The 20790-nt window shown below is 35.2% G+C and overlaps 1 protein-coding gene and 1 long non-coding RNA gene across 7 annotated transcripts in view; both read right to left on the bottom strand.

Annotated features, from left to right (window-relative positions):
* Window positions 1-16578: 16578 nt before the first annotated feature.
* On the bottom strand, window positions 16579-17121 carry LOC108969802. Its single transcript, XR_001993424.1, has 3 exons — window positions 17036-17121; window positions 16896-16972; window positions 16579-16837 (listed from the first exon to the last, which is right to left on the bottom strand). It is a non-coding gene; the product is annotated as an uncharacterized LOC108969802 (long non-coding RNA).
* A 441-nt stretch (window positions 17122-17562) lies between these two features.
* The window catches only part of LOC108969803 (Down syndrome cell adhesion molecule-like protein Dscam2), a 138771-nt gene continuing 135543 nt past the window's right edge, over window positions 17563-20790 (bottom strand). For 4 of the 6 annotated variants that reach the window (XM_018934733.1, XM_018934735.1, XM_018934734.1 and 1 more), the window contains one exon: window positions 17563-19638. In XM_018934733.1, coding sequence (XP_018790278.1) covers window positions 19587-19638 — 52 coding nt within the window. In that variant the 3' untranslated portion in view covers window positions 17563-19586. The remainder of the gene's footprint in view (window positions 19639-20790) is intronic. The other 2 variants (XR_001993425.1, XR_001993426.1) reach the window with 2 other exon arrangements.

Genomic DNA, 20790 nt, shown 5'->3' with positions numbered 1-20790 from the left:
CCTCCACAACTGTAAAGGATTCCGTACAAGAACTTTGAGCGGTAAAACTGTATGTCAGTTAAATGCTATAGTGATTCGATCTTAACAACTTATGAGGATATTGCACCATTTTCAAATTTTGTGACGATATCTCGTCAAATAAAAAAGCTTTCCCTACAAGCACTTGATTCCGATCGTTCCGTTATATGCTATAGTGGTCGTTATCCGTTCTGAAAAATGAGCAGTTTTTCGGATACATAAAATACGCGTGCGAAATTTCAGAACGATACCCAAAAAATTAGGGGACTGGTTCTCATATATATATATGGAAATAGTCGGACAGGCGGATCACATGAACGTTTACTTAATATGGTCTCTGATATTTCCTAACGGGGTTACAAACTTTGTGGCAAACTTAGAAAACCATGTTCACGGTTTAGGGGCAAGTCTCCCAAAATAAATACTGATTTTATTACTCAAAACTCAAAAAGAAATACACTTCGAAATCTTTATAAATGATAAATCCGTTCTAAAAAACATCATCAGTGAAAATGGTGGTCCTTTCCACATTTTCTGAGCAATTTACCATAGTAATGAATACATTTTTTATACCACCAGAAATAGAAATTTAAGCAAACAAAAAGCCTACTAACTTTTTTAAAAGTTCTGATACTTGGACTTGAGATTTTTTGACAGAAAACATTTTTTTATATTWTAAATCGAAATAACAAACTTAAAAAATAAAGACTATTTGGTCAAGGTAGGTAGGACCCCAAATTAAAATTTTTTACGTAAATATTGAGGTTATAAGAAAGAATTGTATAAATATTTTCCTTACCTACAAGATTTCCATATAACTTTTTTCCATAGGACTCGTAGATTTGCCGGAAATCGAAATGAACCGTTTTTAACCCTTAAAAATTAAGCCACGACTCACCTCTTGCTTTTCCCGACATCGGATCGCACGTAAATTCTTTACACTTTAATGTTTGTTATTTTATCATTCGTTTGCGATGAAATTCATCTTACTATGAATTTGTTTCTTTTTGTACTCTTACAACATTCTGCTACAGAGTATAATAGTTTTGATCATCGAACCTTTGTATATACCACTTAAAACTAATATACAATAGATAGATGTATTTAATATAATGTGTTTAATGTACTTATCTCTTAAACCAGTAAAGCTACAACAACCACTATAGCCACGCCTACTTGTCATAAAAAWTTTTTTTTTATTTCCATTTTTCCAACTTTCACTTTATTTTTATCAGGATAAAACTTTGAACGAATARTGGCCTTTGTGGTGTGGCACCTCATGACTAAAAAATGTTCCAATCGAACCACAACTGTTCGAGTAAGTGGACCCTAGTAACTATAGTTGACTTTTTACCGAAAATATTAGTCACTGTGTGAGCTATATAATTGAAATTCATTGATAATCCTTTTCTGACGACGGTATGTCTGTGTGTCAAAAATGGGTTGAATCGGATTAATTTTTCTCTTCGCTCCCATAAACCAAATACAACGATTTATGAACTTCCGGGTTACTTTATTCCACATATATCGGCCAATACAAGAGCTGTCTTAAYACAAGAGAGTGAGCTTGTTTTTCTTATAAGGGTTGTGATTAGAACGAATAAGATCGGCTGAAAGCTCGCCCTAGACCACATATAACTAACAATATTTCTCTGGAGTATGAAGCCCTACCTCACTTGTTTTAATAACATTCAAGGGCTTCTGAACTGGTCAATTAGGTTTAGCACTTCGAGTTTTAATTTAATAAAAAAACTAGTAAGGAAGTTCGGGTGCAACCCAATATTTTTTACTCTTGCTGTACTCTTGCAGCTTGCATCAAAGCCAGGGAAATACTTTGAGGTGTACTATAAAACCATTTATATAGAGTAAAGTCAGCGGGATGTTCGAAAATTCTGATATTGTTTATGTAGGAGCTCGGCCAAGTTTTTGCTCATATAGAACCCTAAATCCATATCGATTAGTTTTAGTTAATACTTACATCCGTTAGGTGAACAAAATTATACGAGTAATACTCTGTAGCAACTGGTTGCAAGAGTATAAAAATGAAGCATTTTATGTTTCGTGAGTTTTACTAATTTGAATAAAGGTACTGCTCCATTTAATTGAAAATCCGTGTAAATAAATTATTTTTATAATGATTAATAATTTTAACCACCATCCTGTAGCCAATTTTTCAATGAGGCTAGAACTTTGAAAACAGCTTATAAAATTTTCTCAAAAAACCATGTTTGATAAGCAATAATAGATAAAGCAGGGTTAAGAATTGCAATAGTGAGTTTAGCGCATATGTGTTACAATTATGTTTGTTGCAGGGTTTGCTCAGTTCTTGGTTGTGCAATGTTAGCTTTCTCCACGTACACAAACGTAAGAACATACTTTTGTATGCACTTTCCATGTGTGTGTGTGTGTGTGTAATTACTTATGAGCGCGAGCGCTTCAAATACATTTGAATTGCTGGCAAGTTTATATGCATCCTTTTAAAGTACACACAAACACAGTTACAAAAGTTGACACATTTTAACATGCATACATGGATGCAAGGCGTGCGTGCGCTCCGTTATTGTTCCTGCGGATGATGCCGATCTTGTTGCCACAGCGTCTGACTCGCATTGTGGTGGTTGAAGCTTTATGACAAACGTTTTTTACGGCGGTTGCGGTTTGTCTTTCATACGCTCTCCACCTCCAGGATGTGTGTGTATATTTCGTTATCATTAATATGATTTTTTGTTTTGCGGCAACTGCGGTTGAGTGATGAACAACAGATGCGAAACAACTAAGCTGGAGCAGTGCATATGACACAGCCCCTAATGTGCACTGGGTGTTCGCATGCAATTTAGATAATAATTTTAATATTTTAATGAAGTGTTTATGATGCAATTTCAAAGTTAAGTGYTGCTGTCGTCGCAATGGAACGAGAAGTTGTACGTGTATGTACGTATGTATACCTTCAGTCGTTGGATCTGATCATAATTTCATTTCAATTTGCTAAATGAGCTAAAGCCCTTTTAAGAATGAATGTATAGGGAAGTATTCATAATTTACAGATTTAAGTATACCCTGCAGTCAATTCAACCAGTTTTACCAAACGACTTTACAACTTGTCAGTGGATTGTCTTTTGTGTGTTGATGTCCTACGGACAGTCAACTGTCAGATTTCAGTCTAATATATTATATGACCAGGCAAAACTCTGTATCTATGGTCTTGTTCAATTAAATTTTAAAGTCTAATTATAACAACTATTTTGTTCACGTATTCGGTGTTCGGCATACCAAGCTCACTTTTTAAACTAGATTTCCAAAAAGTTCTATTAGTTGAATGCATTTCTCCATATGTCAGGAAACTACCACTACCGTTTTTTACGTAACAGTCGTTGCACTACAGGGTTTCACAAACATTTGTTGCTTTCATAACGATATGAGAATAAGTTGCGCATTCTTTTTAACGAAATTAATTTAAAATTTCAATTTGCAACGTTTCGTCGTGATAACGGATTGCTTTAATGGTTGTCACTTTTCCAATTAAATTCTGTCATTGATTCTTTTGAAATGATAATGGGCGAAAATGCGCTGGATAATGAGTGYAATGGAGTTCATTATCATCTAAAGTACTTTTGTATGTATTTATATAAATATTCAAATATATTTAATATCGTTGYTGGTAATGTGAATGAGAATAATTTYACTGGTAAATAATTATGTTTCATAAAAAAATATTCATTGTTGCATTTATGGGCTACATTCAAGAGATTTATCAACGTAATTATTTACAAGTGCCATCAATGAATAAACTTTGTCAAAACAATCTCAGCACTCAGCTCTTTTAAGTRGATTCTGATTTTTAATGAGTAATGATGCCGATGTGGAAAGCTTTTTGTAGCTTCATCAAAGGTTTGGAACTTTTGTTATAATCTCGCAATAAAGTTGCTAAAGAGAGTATTATAGTCAGCGTTTCCGCTGTCTCTTAATTCGCTGAACTATGTCAATGTCGACGTAAAATTCATACAGCTCATCGTTCCATCGAACGCGATATTCGCCGTGGCCAACGCGTAAAGGACCATAAATCTTTCACAGAACTTTTCTCCCGAAAACTCACACGGTCAACTCATCAGTTGTCGTCGTCATCGTCCAAGCCTCTGCACCATTATGACGGGAATTATGAGTGACTTACAGAGTTTGGTTTTTGTTCGTCGAGAGAGGACTTTACTTCTCAATTGTCTACTCAGTCCGAGGTAGCACATGTTGGCAAGAGTTATCACGCATAGGATTTTCAGGCTGACATTGTTGGTGGTGTTTACGATGGTTCCAAGATAGACGAAATTATCTACGACTTCAAAGCTATGACCGTCAACAGTGACGTGAGAGCCAAGTCGCGAGTGCGACGACTGTTGGTTTGATGACAGGAGATATTTCATCTTGCCCTCGTTCACTGCCAGACCCATCTGCTTTGCTTCCTTGTCCGGTCTGGAGAAAGCAGAACTAACAGCGTGGGTGTTGAGTCCGATGATATCAATATCATCGGCATACGCCAGCAGCTGTACACTCTTATAGAAGATGGTACCTTCTCTATTTAGTTCTGCAGCTTGAATTATTTCCTCCAGAAGCAGGTTGAAGAAGTCGCACGATAGGGAGTCGCCTTGTCTGAAACCTCGACTAGGAGAGGTCCTTCCCGATCCTGATGTAGCTTTTGGTGTTGCTCAACGTCAGTTTATATTATTATTATACCCGTATTAAATTCCAATCTTTGGGCATGTTTTCGTCCAACCATATTCTACAAAGAAGCTTATGCATGCTCCGTATCAGTCTTGTTTGGATAGCTCTGCCGGCAATCCATCGGCCCCCGCCGCTTTGTTGTTGAACGAGCTAGATATTTTAATATTCTTGTAATGAAATTTAGAGAGATCATTTATACAATAATGGCAGTCTATTTATGTGAATAAAATTAATAACATCAGGCATCTTATAACTGGTATTCACGATTTTGATACGCCCGGCTGACCCTACTACATATATGGTATGTACATATGTATTTGTTCATACTTAAAAAACTGCTTGGAAGAAAAAACTGAGCAATATCAAAAGTTAATACAATCAAGCATTTTTGTTTTGCCAACACCTGAAGGTAATTCTCCTCTGTGATTTTTACAATTTTCAAGAGTGTAAAGTGTTCGATTACACCAGAACGTAGCCTTTCCTTGTTTCTATATAATATTGAATGAAAATGTCAAACTAAATCCACGATCATTTGGCAGAATCAACCAAATTCGCGCGGCAATGTGTCCGTAACGATTTACTATAAAAGGGATGCCAGAATGGCAGTATATACAGTTAAAGTTGTAGAGAAATCGAGTAAAGAGAAATGAATTATAAGTAAGAAGTTGTAAATACATCGTGATAAAATCATTAARTTGTTTGAATTAGAAATAATGGTAAGTTTACAGTCATTCAAACTCAGAGTGGTTTAGAGTAGTAGTAGACGATTTATAACACAGCTTGGTTCTGAATCTAAAGGAAACTGTGCCAGAATTTTTCTAACCTTCATATGTGTAATATATTGACTTCCGATTATTTGGTTGACTTTCTTCTTATATTCCCAATATACTTTAAGCTGTCATTAGTTTTGTAAGCTCAGTCCGTTATAAAATGAAACTGTAATANAAAACCATATCTCAGGAAGTACTCAACCGATTTCGATGAAATTCGGTATATATTATTATCTTAACACCGTGATGACATGTACCAAATATGGCTGAAATCGGTTCACAACCACGCTTGAAATCTCGATTATCACTTTATCATGCGAGAGTATAAAATGTTCGGTGACACCCGAACTTAGCCCTTCCTTACTTATTTTATTATACTATTAGCAATAGGTATGAGTTCGGCTGATTGTCTGTCCGTTGGTCTGTCCGCTTTAACTTGATCAAAAAATAAGATATCTTAATGGAACTATGAACCCATGTTTCTTGGCACCATTGAACATGCCCACAAAACGCCATTAATCGCTCACCTATTAAGTGCACCCCTTACTACAGTGTAAATAGGTCAATCGGAAATCGCCCATTCTAAATAAACGGTTTTCTTAAAAACTCCTCCCATAAAACGCAAATTCTGAGATAACTTTTTAATGATATGGATATGCTCTTATGACAAAAATGGGGTCACTACTTTCCCTATATATGTATATAACAGAAAAATTGTCGAATTTCCGGTGCACTTTATGCCACATACAAGTATATCGGCCAACGTGCTAGTTCTTCTTCTTTACTGGCGTAGACACCGCGATTACAGCCGAGTAAACAACAGCGCGCCAATCGGTTTTTCTTTTCGCTACGTGGCGCCAATTGGATCTTCCAAGTGGGGCCAGGTTCTTCTCCACCTGGTCCTTCCAACGGAGTGGAGGTCTTCCACTTCCTCTGCTTCCCCCGCCGGGTACTGCGTCGAATAATTTCAGAGCTGGAATGTTTTCGTTCATTCGGACAACATGACCTAGCCAGCGTTTCCGCTGTCTCTTAATTCGCTGAACTATGTCAATGTCGACGTAAAATTCATACAGCTCATCGTTCCATCGAAAGCGATATTCGCCGTGGCCAACGCGTAAAGGACCATAAATCTTTCACAGAATTTTTCTCCCGAAAACTCGCACGGTCAACTCATCAGTTGCCGTCGTCATCGTCCAAGCCTCTGCACCATTATGACGGGAATTATGAGTGACTTACAGAGTTTGGTTTTTGTTCGTCGAGAGAGGACTTTACACAGCACATGTTGGCAAGAGTTATCACGCATAGGATTTTCAGGCTGACATTGTTGGTGGTGTTTACGATGGTTCCAAGATAGACGAAATTWTCTACGACTTCAAAGCTATGACCGTCAACAGTGACGTGAGAGCCAAGTCGCGAGTGCGACGACTGTTGGTTTGATGACAGGAGATATTTCATCTTGCCCTCGTTCACTGCCAGACCCATCTGCTTTGCTTCCTTGTCCGGTCTGGAGAAAGCAGAACTAACAGCGTGGGTGTTGAGTCCGATGATATCAATATCATCGGCATACGCCAGCAGCTGTACACTCTTRTAGAAGATGGTACCTTCTCTATTTAGTTCTGCAGCTTGAATTATTTCCTCCAGAAGCAGGTTGAAGAAGTCGCACGATAGGGAGTCGCCTTGTCTGAAACCTCGACTAGGAGAGGTCCTTCCCGATCCTGATGTAGCTTTTGGTGTTGCTCAACGTCAGTTTATATTATTATTATACCCGTATTAAATTCCAATCTTTGGGCATGTTTTCGTCCAACCATATTCTACAAAGAAGCTTATGCRTGCTCCGTATCAGTCTTGTTTGGATAGCTCTGCCGGCAATCCATCGGCCCCCGCCGCTTTGTTGTTGAACGAGCTAGATATTTTAATATTCTTGTAATGAAATTTAGAGAGATCATTTATACAATAATGGCAGTCTATTTATGTGAATAAAATTAATAACATCAGGCATCTTATAACTGGTATTCACGATTTTGATACGCCCGGCTGACCCTACTACATATATGGTATGTACATATGTATTTGTTCATACTTAAAAAACTGCTTGGAAGAAAAAACTGAGCAATATCAAAAGTTAATACAATCAAGCATTTTTGTTTTGCCAACACCTGAAGGTAATTCTCCTCTGTGATTTTTACAATTTTCAAGAGTGTAAAGTGTTCGATTACACCAGAACGTAGCCTTTCCTTGTTTCTATATAATATTGAATGAAAATGTCAAACTAAATCCACGATCATTTGGCAGAATCAACCAAATTCGCGCGGCAATGTGTCCGTAACGATTTACTATAAAAGGGATGCCAGAATGGCAGTATATACAGTTAAAGTTGTAGAGAAATCGAGTAAAGAGAAATGAATTATAAGTAAGAAGTTGTAAATACATCGTGATAAAATCATTAAGTTGTTTGAATTAGAAATAATGGTAAGTTTACAGTCATTCAAACTCAGAGTGGTTTAGAGTAGTAGTAGACGATTTATAACACAGCTTGGTTCTGAATCTAAAGGAAACTGTGCCAGAATTTTTCTAACCTTCATATGTGTAATATATTGACTTCCGATTATTTGGTTGACTTTCTTCTTATATTCCCAATATACTTTAAGCTGTCATTAGTTTTGTAAGCTCAGTCCGTTATAAAATGAAACTGTAATAGGGTACCCAGAAGGAATCGTCGGAGACCCCATAAAAAATATATTAGTTTGTCAAAAAAAGTCTATAAGTAAAGTGCTATACCTTTTTTTAAAGCTCATTTCACGCGTTAACACGTGTTTGGAGCAAAATAAAGAGATAATACGGCATATTTTACAGCACTACTACGATAAAGGCAAAAATGCATCTCAAGCCGGCTATAAAATTTGTGCAGTTTATGGACCCGATACAGTTTCCATTTCCACCGCACAACGATGGTTTCAAGGTTTTCGTTCTGGTGTAGAGTTGGTCGAAGATGCGCCATGCTCTGGAAGGCCTGTCGTCGAATATTGCGATAAAATCGCTGAATTGGTCGAAAGAGACCTTCATAGTAGCAACCATAGCATCGGTCAAGAGCTGGGCATGAGTCATCAAAAAAAAATTTATGAACAATTGAAAATTCAATAAAAATACCGCAAAAATACCGCGAGATTTTTTTGATAACCTTAATATATTCTATATAAGTTAAACATTGTATTGTTATTTTTATTAAAAAAAAAATTTTTCTTGGAGCTATGCTCCTTTATTGAGTTTCACTAAATAACTAACATTTACAATTAAGTATATTTAACTCTAGACCTATGTTTGCCGTTGTAACGGGTATGAAGYTGCTGRCACTGCGCTTCCCACAGGTTGCCACTACATGTGTCGCACTCTCAGCGATTTAGTGGTGTCATATTATATTACTTTGTATCATATGATACTAATGCATCATATGATAYTTTTTGAATGTAGGGGGTGCTAACTTATATACGAACTAGTCCCTCAGCTTTTAAGATATCGCTTTGAAATATTGCAAACATCATTTTCTCTTCAAGAAGCTGCTCATTTGTCGGAACTGCCGATATCGGATCACTATAACATATAGCTTCCATACAAACTGATCGACCGGAATCAAGTTCTTGTATGAAAAACTTTCACATTTGACAATGTATCTTCACAAAAGTTGGCACAGGCTATTTTCTAAGAAAATAATGTAATATCCGAAGAAATTGTTCAGATCGGTGAATTATAGCATATAGATGCCATACAAGCTGAACGATTTGAAAAAAGTTCTGGTATGGAAAACGTTTGCATCTGACAAGATATATTCACARAATATGGTACAGATTATTTCCTAAGGCGACAATGTAATATCCGAAGAAATTGTTCAGATCGGCTTATTATATGCTAAGCTGAAATACAAACCGAACGATCGGAATCAAGGGCTTGTATGACATGGATTACTGCTTAAGGTAATAATATAATCTCCGAACAAACTTTTTAGATCGAATTACTATAGCATACCGCTTTCATATAAACTGAACACATAGTTACTAAAAGAAATGCACCAGTGTAGGGTATATTAGCTTCGGTGCAGCCGAAGTTGACGTTTTTTCTTGTTTTATGTAAAGTTAATTYTTTTAATAATGTATTTATTGGAGAAGTGATGTACAAAATTTTATTCGAAAGAGCCATGGCTTGATTCAAAATTTTTAGAGAGACTAATATCTGTGGAGTATTCAACAGAACATGTTCTCCAACTCTGACCAAATACTGTAGTCCAATGGATTGAAATCTGGTCGTACGAGGGCCAATCATCCGCATCCATAAAACTGTCCCAGAATTCTAAAGGAAGATTCAATGCTCTCCATCGACGAGAGTATTGTTTAACTGCTTTCCACGGATTTTAAAACATTTCGCTGGCATCTTTTGCCCAGTTTTAAGTGATTACAGGAAACTTCCCACCTAAGAAATATAGAATCTTCATAGTGACCACGTTGAATTCTTGGAATAACATTTTTTACGTGTTTGGAAGTTTGCGCATGGATTCTGTTGTTTTGCTTATTAAATACTTTTATGGCCGTTGGCGGTGTGCCAGTGAAGAAGCCGCTTCCATCTCTTGAGCGTCACTTGATTTTGTTTATAAAAWTTGATTTTATTATTCAATTATAGATGAGGGCGTTACAACGAAGCTATCGAAAAAGTTTTCAAAACTATTTTTATAATATATTTTCCTTAAGCTTCTAAATAAGCTTCTTCTTAGTTTCTGCGATTACCTGTTCATTGTTAATAATGCTGCTAGCATTCTCTTGAGGTCTGAGAACAAGAAGTAGTCACTGKGGCCAGATGTGGAGAATACGGTGGATGGGGAAGCAATTCGAAGCACAATTCATGATATGTTGACTTCGTATTCATTGATTTGTGAGATGGTGCGTTGTCGTGATGAAATAGTACTTTCTTCTTCCCTTCCTCATGATCAATTTTTCACAATAACACAAGTTGCTTYACCCGAAATATTATATTTCATAAACTTACAGTCAAAGACTAAAAATCATACAGACTTAACATATTTAATAATACTACTAAATACCATCTATGTATGTATCAGSCTAGGAACTTTTCAGCACACCTGGAAAGTATTTTCCAGAAGTTGATCAAATTGTGAGAGTACAAAATGTTGGTAACACTCRATATTATCACATAACGGATATTTTTACCCCAATGTTGCAGACCAATTAAAGTCTGTTCAAATTTATGCTTTTATTGTTTTAAATTTCTGTTTGTTAGTTTGCACGGTGTTTTAAAATATTTCAGTCCAAATATTATCTCGCCTAACCCATCTAGCCAAGTGTCAAAGTAAGATATTTTATGCTYTCAACATCCAATAGAATGAGTGTTATACATATTTTTATTTCTGTGGGAAAGAAGAATTGAATAATGATAGCAAATTGTGAAAGCAGTTACTTGGAACTAACTAAACCGAATGTAATTTGTACTGTTTTATTTCTCATTTATTTATTTATTCAGGATAAAAATTGTTTTTGATAAACTTTATATGTAAGAAACACTTCATACTCCGATGACTATACAAATTACGATTTGCATAGCTGCTTTCAGAAAATCCTTCGAGAACTCCGTTACTGTCCAGCAAAACTTCTCAAATCTACTACTGATATTGTTAGTGTATCTACAAATACGAATATCCCATATACATATGTACACATTGTGTTCTTGAGAGTATACATATGTGTCGTACATAAGTAGGCACGAGTACATAAATTTTGCATTATGACCTCAATAAAATCGAAATTATTGAGTGCACCATATTTAACCGTTAGCCGCCACATCCCGCCGCTTGGCCTTTGGTAATTCAGTGAACTAAAACGTTTACACAATTGCATTGTTGACAGTCTCTACCCATAGGCTGATTGAAATGCCGATGCCTACAGCATAAGCAAACATTGCATATCTGTATACTCTGTTATCAGCACTTGAATTTAGATTGCGAGTGTATACAACCAGTCAACCACYACAGCTGACCTCGTCGTATGTACATATGTACAAGAGAGTATGTAATCAAATGTAGCGCGTTTCGCCTGGGTTTGTGTTTGCTTATGAGYTGAGTAAGCATTGCCGAATAAGCGCAATTATTCCCGAAGTCGATTCATCAAACAAGCCGCTCGTCAACGCGACAAGTAAAAGTCAACATAAATTCCAAAGAACACACCGACATACCGCCAACGTCATCATCATTGTAATCGGCGCAGTCATTATCATCTTCATTGCTATCATTATTCACCCATCATCCGTTAGGTCAGCGTAACTTTGCACACATTTATCACTCGCTCGAAATCGCGTAATTCGCTGCTTAATTTTGTTAAGAAAGGGGGCCACCTTTTCACCCACTTACATGGAACATAGTACAAATCGTTTAAGGGTGCAAAGGGTGGAGTGACTTCCTTTGATCTACTTCTGATGAAAGTCCATGAAKAAAAGTGCTAAGGCAAATCGTTTATATTTTGTCCCTGCCCTGATGTGCGAACCTTTAGATCGATGGATTACAAAACTAAGCAAATCTGGATTAACCTTATCACGCTGCCAACAACTTTTCACAAAGCCATATAATATTAGCCAAATTTAATAACCCCCTGGATGTTTTATACTTTCGCAATATGTYGCTACATTATACAAAAGTTTTGTTCACTTAACGGTGYCACCTAAAACTAAACCAGATAGATATAAAATACACAAGTTATAATTTAGAAGAATTGGAATATTGCAATGAAATTTTGTACATTTTTTCTTCGGCATCCAAGTCAGATCGGTATTGCAGATAGGCGTAATCGGATCACAATAAACCATTAAACTRAAACTTACCATAACTGAGCACTAATTCAAGATAAAAAACTGTACATAATTTAGAGATAACATTCTTGTGTATAGTGCCCGTCCCCTGAATAGTTTAACGTACATGAAGCTAAACCAAATAAAAATGCTGCGAAAAAGTTCTTTAGCACTGAAAATGGGCCACGTTTTGTTTTTTAATCCCGAAATATAAAAGGYAACCCTCATAYTAATAATGGTATATGTACAYATATTAACGYGACCTCTTGGCCAGAAATAAAGTGCCACATTGACATGTTTTCCTCACAGTTTTTGCGGTTGGTATAAAACTTGTGATTCAGGCTTCGCCCATCCCATTCCAAATCTAGATTGACAATCAATTTAAGCTTTGGTATATTATTTGCTGACTTATAAATTTTGTACTAAGGGAATCGTTTGGTGAACAACAGTTCCGCAACAAGCACGCAAACCTAAATTTGTTTTTATTGCCTTGTTTKGTTGGAAGAAATTACGTGATATTTGCCGTCTTGTCTTTAAGCATGGTTCACTTGAAATATTCATATATGTATGTATATCGCTTTTCCTAATACTTATTATTGCTTCATTAAAAATTATCTGTTTGTTATGGTTTTAATTATTTATTACTACGAACAATGTGACATTTGGACTAACTAAAATATTACAAAAAATTTTCCAAATTAAAATTGTTAAAAGTAGAAGGTAGAAAAAACAATTTTGTTGATTTATCATAAGAAAGTAATGTATATGTAAAAAGTTTTTGTTGCTGAATTCTTTGCTTAAGAAAAACGTACTACGGAATTACATTAGCTCATACGGTATATTTGAAGCTCTTTGAMATTGTTTTTCCATCTCTAATGACTTAACTTCATCAGCAAACCTTTCAACCATACACAAATGGAACAGTTCACTCGATTTCCATCGATCCAACTGTTTATACAAGCAGAAAGCAGAGGTGTTGTTAGTAACCCACTCCTCACCGTAGTCATTAACGTGCTGTTACCGAAAGACTTAAAAGCACATCGTACATTTGTTTCCTCAGCGCAGCAAATCGTCGCAACTCCTATTCGCTTGCGACTAATTTGTTCGATTTCTGCTAGAGTTGGAGAGAATTTTGCGTACATAATTCACACATCTTCTAGTAGGGTAGGTACATGTGTTCCCTTGCAGCATTAAGCCTGAAATATGTGCTCAATTMAATTTTCTCTCTTACCTGTAGCTCGAGGATCCTTAAAATCTACTGCTCATCTGCCGGTGTGCATTGATAGGTTGGCCGTAGATATCAAATTTTAGATAGACCAAAATCCAAAATCGATTCAACTGTAATGATGATAACCGCGCTGTCAAGAGCGGGAAAAACAATATGACATCAAGACGTGCGAACTTACCAAATTGTCCTAAGTGCTAAAAAATGTTTGAAAAGTGGGATAAAGATAGCCTTCAGTCCTGGAACAAATAAACTCGAAAATAACACCCATAACTGTTTACTTTTTAAGTATATTTTGGATATTTCATTTTTCGTCTGACTTAAATCTCGCATAGGGAAGGCGCTACCTCGATTTCACTCATTATTAACTCGTAATAGGAATACTATATGTACCAAATTTTATTTTGAGATCTAATACATCGAAAGATCGTAGTTAGGCACTAGAACYACGGCATTTGACTAAGCATGTAGAGCATTTATGAAGGAAACTGGAAGGAGAGGCAAAAACAGCAACCAGAGGCGAATCAATTAAGTCTAAACCCAAAGTCGTTGCAAATGTCGGTGAGCACTCTAAAGTAAACAATCAATTTTTGTTCTGCATAGGCTTTTGGAGCAGTTGTGCATATAAGGAGAAACGGCATAAATATAATAATAAAATAAAAAATAAACTAGACAGCTTCAAGAAAAGAGGCGCATGAAAAGCATGCAAAAACTTGAAATTTCTATAATTGCTAAGGTCTGCCTRAAATGGCCTTATACATCAGTACAACAACAAATTTTGCACAAATGAACGAATGAAAAAAGCAGGAATGTGCACAATTGCACGCTTTGCTGCCTGACATTATATTCATATTCATACTTACCGCCATATTTACGATATACAAATGTGCAGTTGTCTCCTTGCATGTGATCTCATGCGTATTCGCCTGAATGTATGCTTCATTATTATCGCTTCGAATGCATTGACCACAAACGCCTCTGGTCAWTTCATATGACCTACGCTACGTTCGAAACGGGTCGAATGCACTATTTACTCACTTCCTGCTATCTGCCTCAGCTCCCCATGTTGTTCACGTGACACTGGCCTGTTGGTTTTGTATTCGATTGCCTAAAATGCGGCAAATGCTAGCGTCCCAGGAAAATGAATGCAAATGTGCTCTGATGCATGCGGATGCAACGCCCCTGAAGCACACACTCACATGATATGTTAATGTACACCCGTGTGCTGTTGGTATACCCATTTGCCGGTGCTTAGGTGCAGTGCTGCATTACGCAAATCTGCCAAATGGAAATGCAGAAATAAGAAACATATTTCAAAACTACAATTCCCTTCGACATTTTGCTGAAAATCATAAAACGGCAAATGTGTACTTATATTTACCCGTACATATTTAAACCGAGTAATTTCAAGCGAGAAGAGAGCGTTGCTAATCTATGGAAATTTCGGCATTAAAGCACATAGTGCAGGCTACCTTACTCTGGTATATATAGTATATATGTTTGCCCCTGTTGTTTGCATTTGCAATATCTAAAATGTCGAATTCACAACATTTGAAAATGCAAGTATGTACTCAGATATATTCAACTCAAAGTACAATCACGGAGCAATGGTCTTCTATAATTAATTTCGAAATAATGGTCAGAGAGTTAATTGAACGAATTCTCAGAGCACAATTAGAATATGTTTATATAGTGGATACACCATCCATAGAAGAGCATGAAAGGCAATTTCGAAATGCTTATAACAGAAAGTTAGATTTAAATTGAGAAGTTACCATTATGTAACCATTAATTACTTAATACAGGAGTGCGGAATAGAAATAACATTTTTTTTTTACTTCAGGGGATATACACTTTATTGAACATTATAATGCTGTCCTAGATATGAGTTTGGTTGATATATATATATACATAGATTGTAAATCTCACAGAGAAAACAGAAGCATTTTTTTATTCTATTCCAGTTCACTGACCTTCAATTAATCATGAGATGTTGCATCCTTTCCCAAGTTGTCAGCTGCTTATCGTGATAAGTACATGTGGTACACCGCATTAGAATTATTAACGAAGTAAGAAAACTGTTTTACTGTCTTTATCCTTTCGTCATTGTTCTTTAGTYTGATAGCTCGTAGCCTGTTCTTTTAAAAAAATCTTTAATCACGTCAAGTATATTTTGGACTTGGCGACATTAAATAAAACACTGCGYATGGTTATTATATTTTGCTCTGGCTCGACCATCACAACCCGTGTAGCCATTTAGTGTTGAGAGAAAGGACTYACTAGTTTTTCGTTAAGGTGTGTCGTGTAGAACCGTTGCGTTTACTTCCATTTAACAATCCAATGGTTACGGTTTGTTGACCTTGAATTTTTGGCTCTAAACGATTTTTCGATTAGCGATGGTCTTTCTCAAACATTGAATTCTGAGCAACACAAAGTTCAATTGTCGTTTATTCGTGAACTCACTATAAAACAGCATAACACAACCTACCATAATCGTATGATTATTTAGGGCAGTAGACTTTTAGTGAGGTATTGTACAGTCAGTAGCGTAACTAGGGTAGGCCGTCGCCCCGRGCGCAACGTCTTGGGGGCGGCAAAACGATCTTCGATGTTTTTTAAAATTCAGACAAGTACTTCAACAATTTTTTTTTACAAAATTTATAATAAAAGATAAAGAGTTGTACAATAATAATATGAGTAACAATGAAAAATATTAATTTTTACTCGAATACTCTTCAGTCGTTGAATTTGCCTTATATCTTTTGGCATATACTATATATTTCTAAAAATAGTGATAGAAGTTAAAGATGCACTTTTCTAGCTTTGATCRCTGCAATATTACCGTATTGTGAGAGTTTCGGAACTTCAGAATTTGCATTGGTCTAGTTCCTAAATTTTATATACTTAATATCGAAGATATTTTGTAAAAATTCACTTTTGTGCGAACCACCTCATGGAACTTGTAGGTAGGCAGATAAAGGGGGGGCGGCAGAACATCCTTGGCCCTTGGGAAGATTTAGCTACGCCACTGTGTACAGTTTACCTTTATAAACACATGAAAATGTGTGAATTCTCGCAATAWTGTTGACATTTGCTTTCCTTCCGTTTGCTATTTTCGACCGATCGAATCGATGCAATGATAAACCGGTTTTTACAATTTTGCTTACAGAAATTGTTAACTAAACTTTGTTTGCTTTGCAGAAAAATAAATATACAGTAGTAAATAGTTTACTTGTTAAGCCGCACTGGTTTCAAGTGAGAATGAAATATAAAGCTGTCGAGAGAAGGTGCAGTTATTAACTATTACTCATACTTTTTATAACAAAACTAACCTGATTAACTCAATTAATATATACCTGATAAAAACCCAAGCAAATAGTATATGAAATAKTCGGCAATTATCGGACCTCTTTCAAAAAATATAGGCAGTAGAATCAGTTTCCGTTCACTTAATTTTGCTAAGATAGCTTACATATTATTCAGGATTAAGCCAACCGGATGTTTGGAATTTCTATATTAGATACACACATTTTCTGTAAAAAGTCAGTCGTAGACACACTATATGCCATTTGTAGACGAAAAATAGCAAATCAAGCTTTTAACTCGATACCTTGTGCATACATCAAGCTAAAGAATCAGAAGGAAATGAATAACTYTCGTTGTTTTTATATTTCTGAAGCAGATATCTTGTGTATATACTTACCTCTTTGATCCTGACTTCTAATCAGAGATCTCCATTTCCTTTTTTTGAAATTACTAGGCAACATAAGTTATTGAAATTCAATTAATTGTTAGTTTATATATCTGAAATAGTTTAGAGTTACTCATGGTTACAGCTAAATATGTTTCATTAATATTAAATTCATATTTATTATTATTGCCTATGATATCATACAATTTTGCTTGTGATTATCTAATATTTGTTGAAATGTAATAATACTATAATTAAATTATATTTGTAAATTCAGTTTATCATTTTTTATTTCTAATACTTATTTTGCTACACTTATATACTTATACATATATGTATAATACGTATCGATATAGAATTACTTAGCTGAAACGTATGACAGTTTGCACCAAATTATTTAAGCTCTTAAATTCAAAGTAAATAGCATTATTTAAAGAAATATTAAGTTAAAGATTCATCCATTTAAAGGGCGCTCAGGATATATATACAKAATATTGACTGCCTATAGAGATCTATTCTACCCAGAAATAAAAATATTAAACCAAATGGATCATTCAATTAAATTGATAATTCTTAGTAYGTTACAAGAAAAGAATTTATCTGAGAAAGTTTCCCGTTCTATGTTTCTTTCGAAGTAGAAAACAATTCCTGCTGGTGATTAAGTACTCTTTAAGAGAACAACTAGGTATTAAAATATCCCAAACGAATATTCTTTGGATATAATGGAAGATTTTGGATAGAACGCTCGGAAACGATTAGTCTATTTTTATAGCCTCGCGTRTAATGTAAGCATCTTTGTAAGACAGACCATCGTCACATTTTCCTTAGCTTGGAATTTTTTTGTAGTGATCGGACCGAATAAAATAAAGATGTAAGCGTTTTTAATCCATATTATGTTATTAAAGCTTCGATGCATCCGAAGTCTACAATTTTACTTGTTTTATTAAATGTTCATCATCAGTATAATGAAATTTAAGATATCTTTACGTTTAATTATTTCCAACATGCAACCGAAATAGTTTTACGCCCCTTTCAACTAACTTTGATGTAATGTGCAGTTGAAAAGCTCGAACCCCGCACTTTGTARCTAATGTGCACAGGTATAAATGCACGCTTGACCTGCAACAACAGTAAATATAATACTTATATTCGCAGCAGAATTAGTGCACTCGTATAAAATAATTAATTTTGCATTTTTTCTTGAAAAGTGTTGCTATGCGTATGTGTTCATATTGTTTTTATTTGTTTTGCCCAATTTAATGAGTACAGCACAAAATGCAGACCTATACATGTACGCATATATGTACATATTATACCTTGCAGGCCCATGCACCTTGTTAATGAATAGATTTTCACCACTACACACTATAAAAATTCTAACAGAACAAACCCGGTAGCCAAAACAAGAGCGTTTGTTCAACATATTTTGGCTTTAAATTTGATAACAATATTTTACCCTTTAAAAGGTAGCATTTTCGAAACTCTTTCCACTTTCCAACCATTTGTATAAAAGAGATAATGAACGCGAATACCTTGAATATTCCTAACCATTGACCATCTCGCACCACAGTCATTCTTCGTCCCGAGTAACGATAGGAATGTGTCTATTGAGTGTCGACATCTAACAGAACAGAACTAAATTCTTCAACAGCTTTTAAAATGTGTAATTTAAGTCAATCTACGCTAATATAATTAATTTATTCAGAAGAAAATCGTGTGAATTTGTGTGTTTGAAAAAAAAAAAAACTGGAATAATTACCTCCAGTTTTTAGAAGTTAAAAGTTCTGCCAATGTTATAAAGCTTTAATTGTCTACCATAGAGAAKAATATTATTTTGCCAATCCCAATGAAAGTTACTAGAATAACAATAAAGCTTCCTATCGAGCGAAGTCTTTACTGTGTAAGTAAATTTAATAAATGGGCTCTAAGTCCATCCGCGTGCATTAAAATATTACCGGTTAAAGGGAGCTATTGTGTTGTCCTGCAGGGATGCTAGAATGCAATACATTTACATATATAACTACTTATCTGTGAGTGGGAATATGTAGCGTTCTGCGAGCTTATAATGRTAAATAAAATCAATTTGCCACATTTAGTTTAGTTACAATTGTTAGTTGGGATGACTCCTTGTTTGTGAGGGTTTATAAATGCATTTGTTGCCTTCGAGAGGTGATCGTTTGTTGATTTGTTGTAGTCAGTTCGCTTTATTTCCCAGCGTGTGATTATGTAAAATGCAATAGTTACTTTGTTTAGGCGCTCACTAGCTCGGCAGTGTACTTATATAAATGCGTTTTCTTGTGTGTATGTTCATGTGAATAATTTCCAATAAATATTAAACATGTATGGTATATTCCTGGCGCTCCTGCTCCTTTTTCTCGTGATATCTGTAATGGACCAATAATTTGTTTTCAATATTTCTTTATTCGTTGATCTGCTTTTTGTTTTAAGCCTAACAATAAGTTATAAAAACTTAAATCTATTTAAAAACTTGACAAACTCAAGCAAGTGATTGAGCTATTTTGGTGATAAGTTGTTTTTTAGTAGGTAGGTATGTATATATATTATTTTCTGTTTAGGTGTGTCTGAACGCAGGAATGTATTAAATCATTAGCCAAAGGGTTCGAGTTTATGTATACTATAGTAAATATTTCCTTCAGCTGTCTTGTACTTCTTCCTTTGGGAATATCAAAATCTTTAAGAATGTTGTCATTAGGCATGTGCCATGGCGAACACGTGATTGCTCTAAGCATTTTTGATTGGAACCTTTTTATTATATCAATTTTAGTTGCACTGCGCCACAGTTGAAACCCATGCATCCAAATCGTCTTTAWGACCGCATTGTATGAATTTGCTGTCTAGGCTAAGTTTAGAGTTTTTATTTAAAATCCATTTTAAATTTGTATCCCTTATCTTCATGCAAGTTTTTTTTTTTAATAGATATATATTTTCTACACGTAAGCGTTTGCTTAGGGCACTAAAATCTTGATCATTTTTACCCGGGACCATTTTTGGTCTCAACGAACATGTAACACTGGAAGTTCGTATCAACAACGACCAATTTCAGTTTTCAATGAAGGAGAGCCATTATAGCCTAAAGAAATATGTATTTTAATGTATATAACTTATACATATTTCTAGGCGACGATGTTTAGAAAGGAAATATCATATGGTCAGTAAATGTCTAAAATTCTTCTTATCACACATATTGCTCTCACGCACAGACGAAAATTGCGGAATAGAGCACATGCATATGAGCCCTTGATTTTAAAAGTCATATACATAAGTAAAAAATTTAAAAAATGTACTTTATCAGCTATTATTTATCAAATYTTAATAAAATAACATAATCTGAAGAGATGCCATGCAAATTGACTCTTTAAAATGTGTTTATTTTTTAGTTGTTAACTGAAATACAGATATTGTTCGTTTTGATAGCGGTATAAGTCAGTGTGTTCACAAAGTAATTTTGTCATGGCTTCAGATAGTGGTTCAGGTATGTTGAAGTAAAACTTTTAATGTAAAACCTACTATTTAAA

The sequence above is a fragment of the Bactrocera latifrons genome, unplaced genomic scaffold (genome assembly GCF_001853355.1).
Source record: "Bactrocera latifrons isolate USDA-ARS-PBARC rearing strain unplaced genomic scaffold, ASM185335v1 scaffold_266, whole genome shotgun sequence".
NCBI classification, from domain to species: Eukaryota; Metazoa; Arthropoda; class Insecta; order Diptera; family Tephritidae; genus Bactrocera; species Bactrocera latifrons.
The sequence above is the reverse complement of the archived record's forward strand: the minus strand, read 5'-3'. Positions and strand labels throughout refer to the sequence as shown.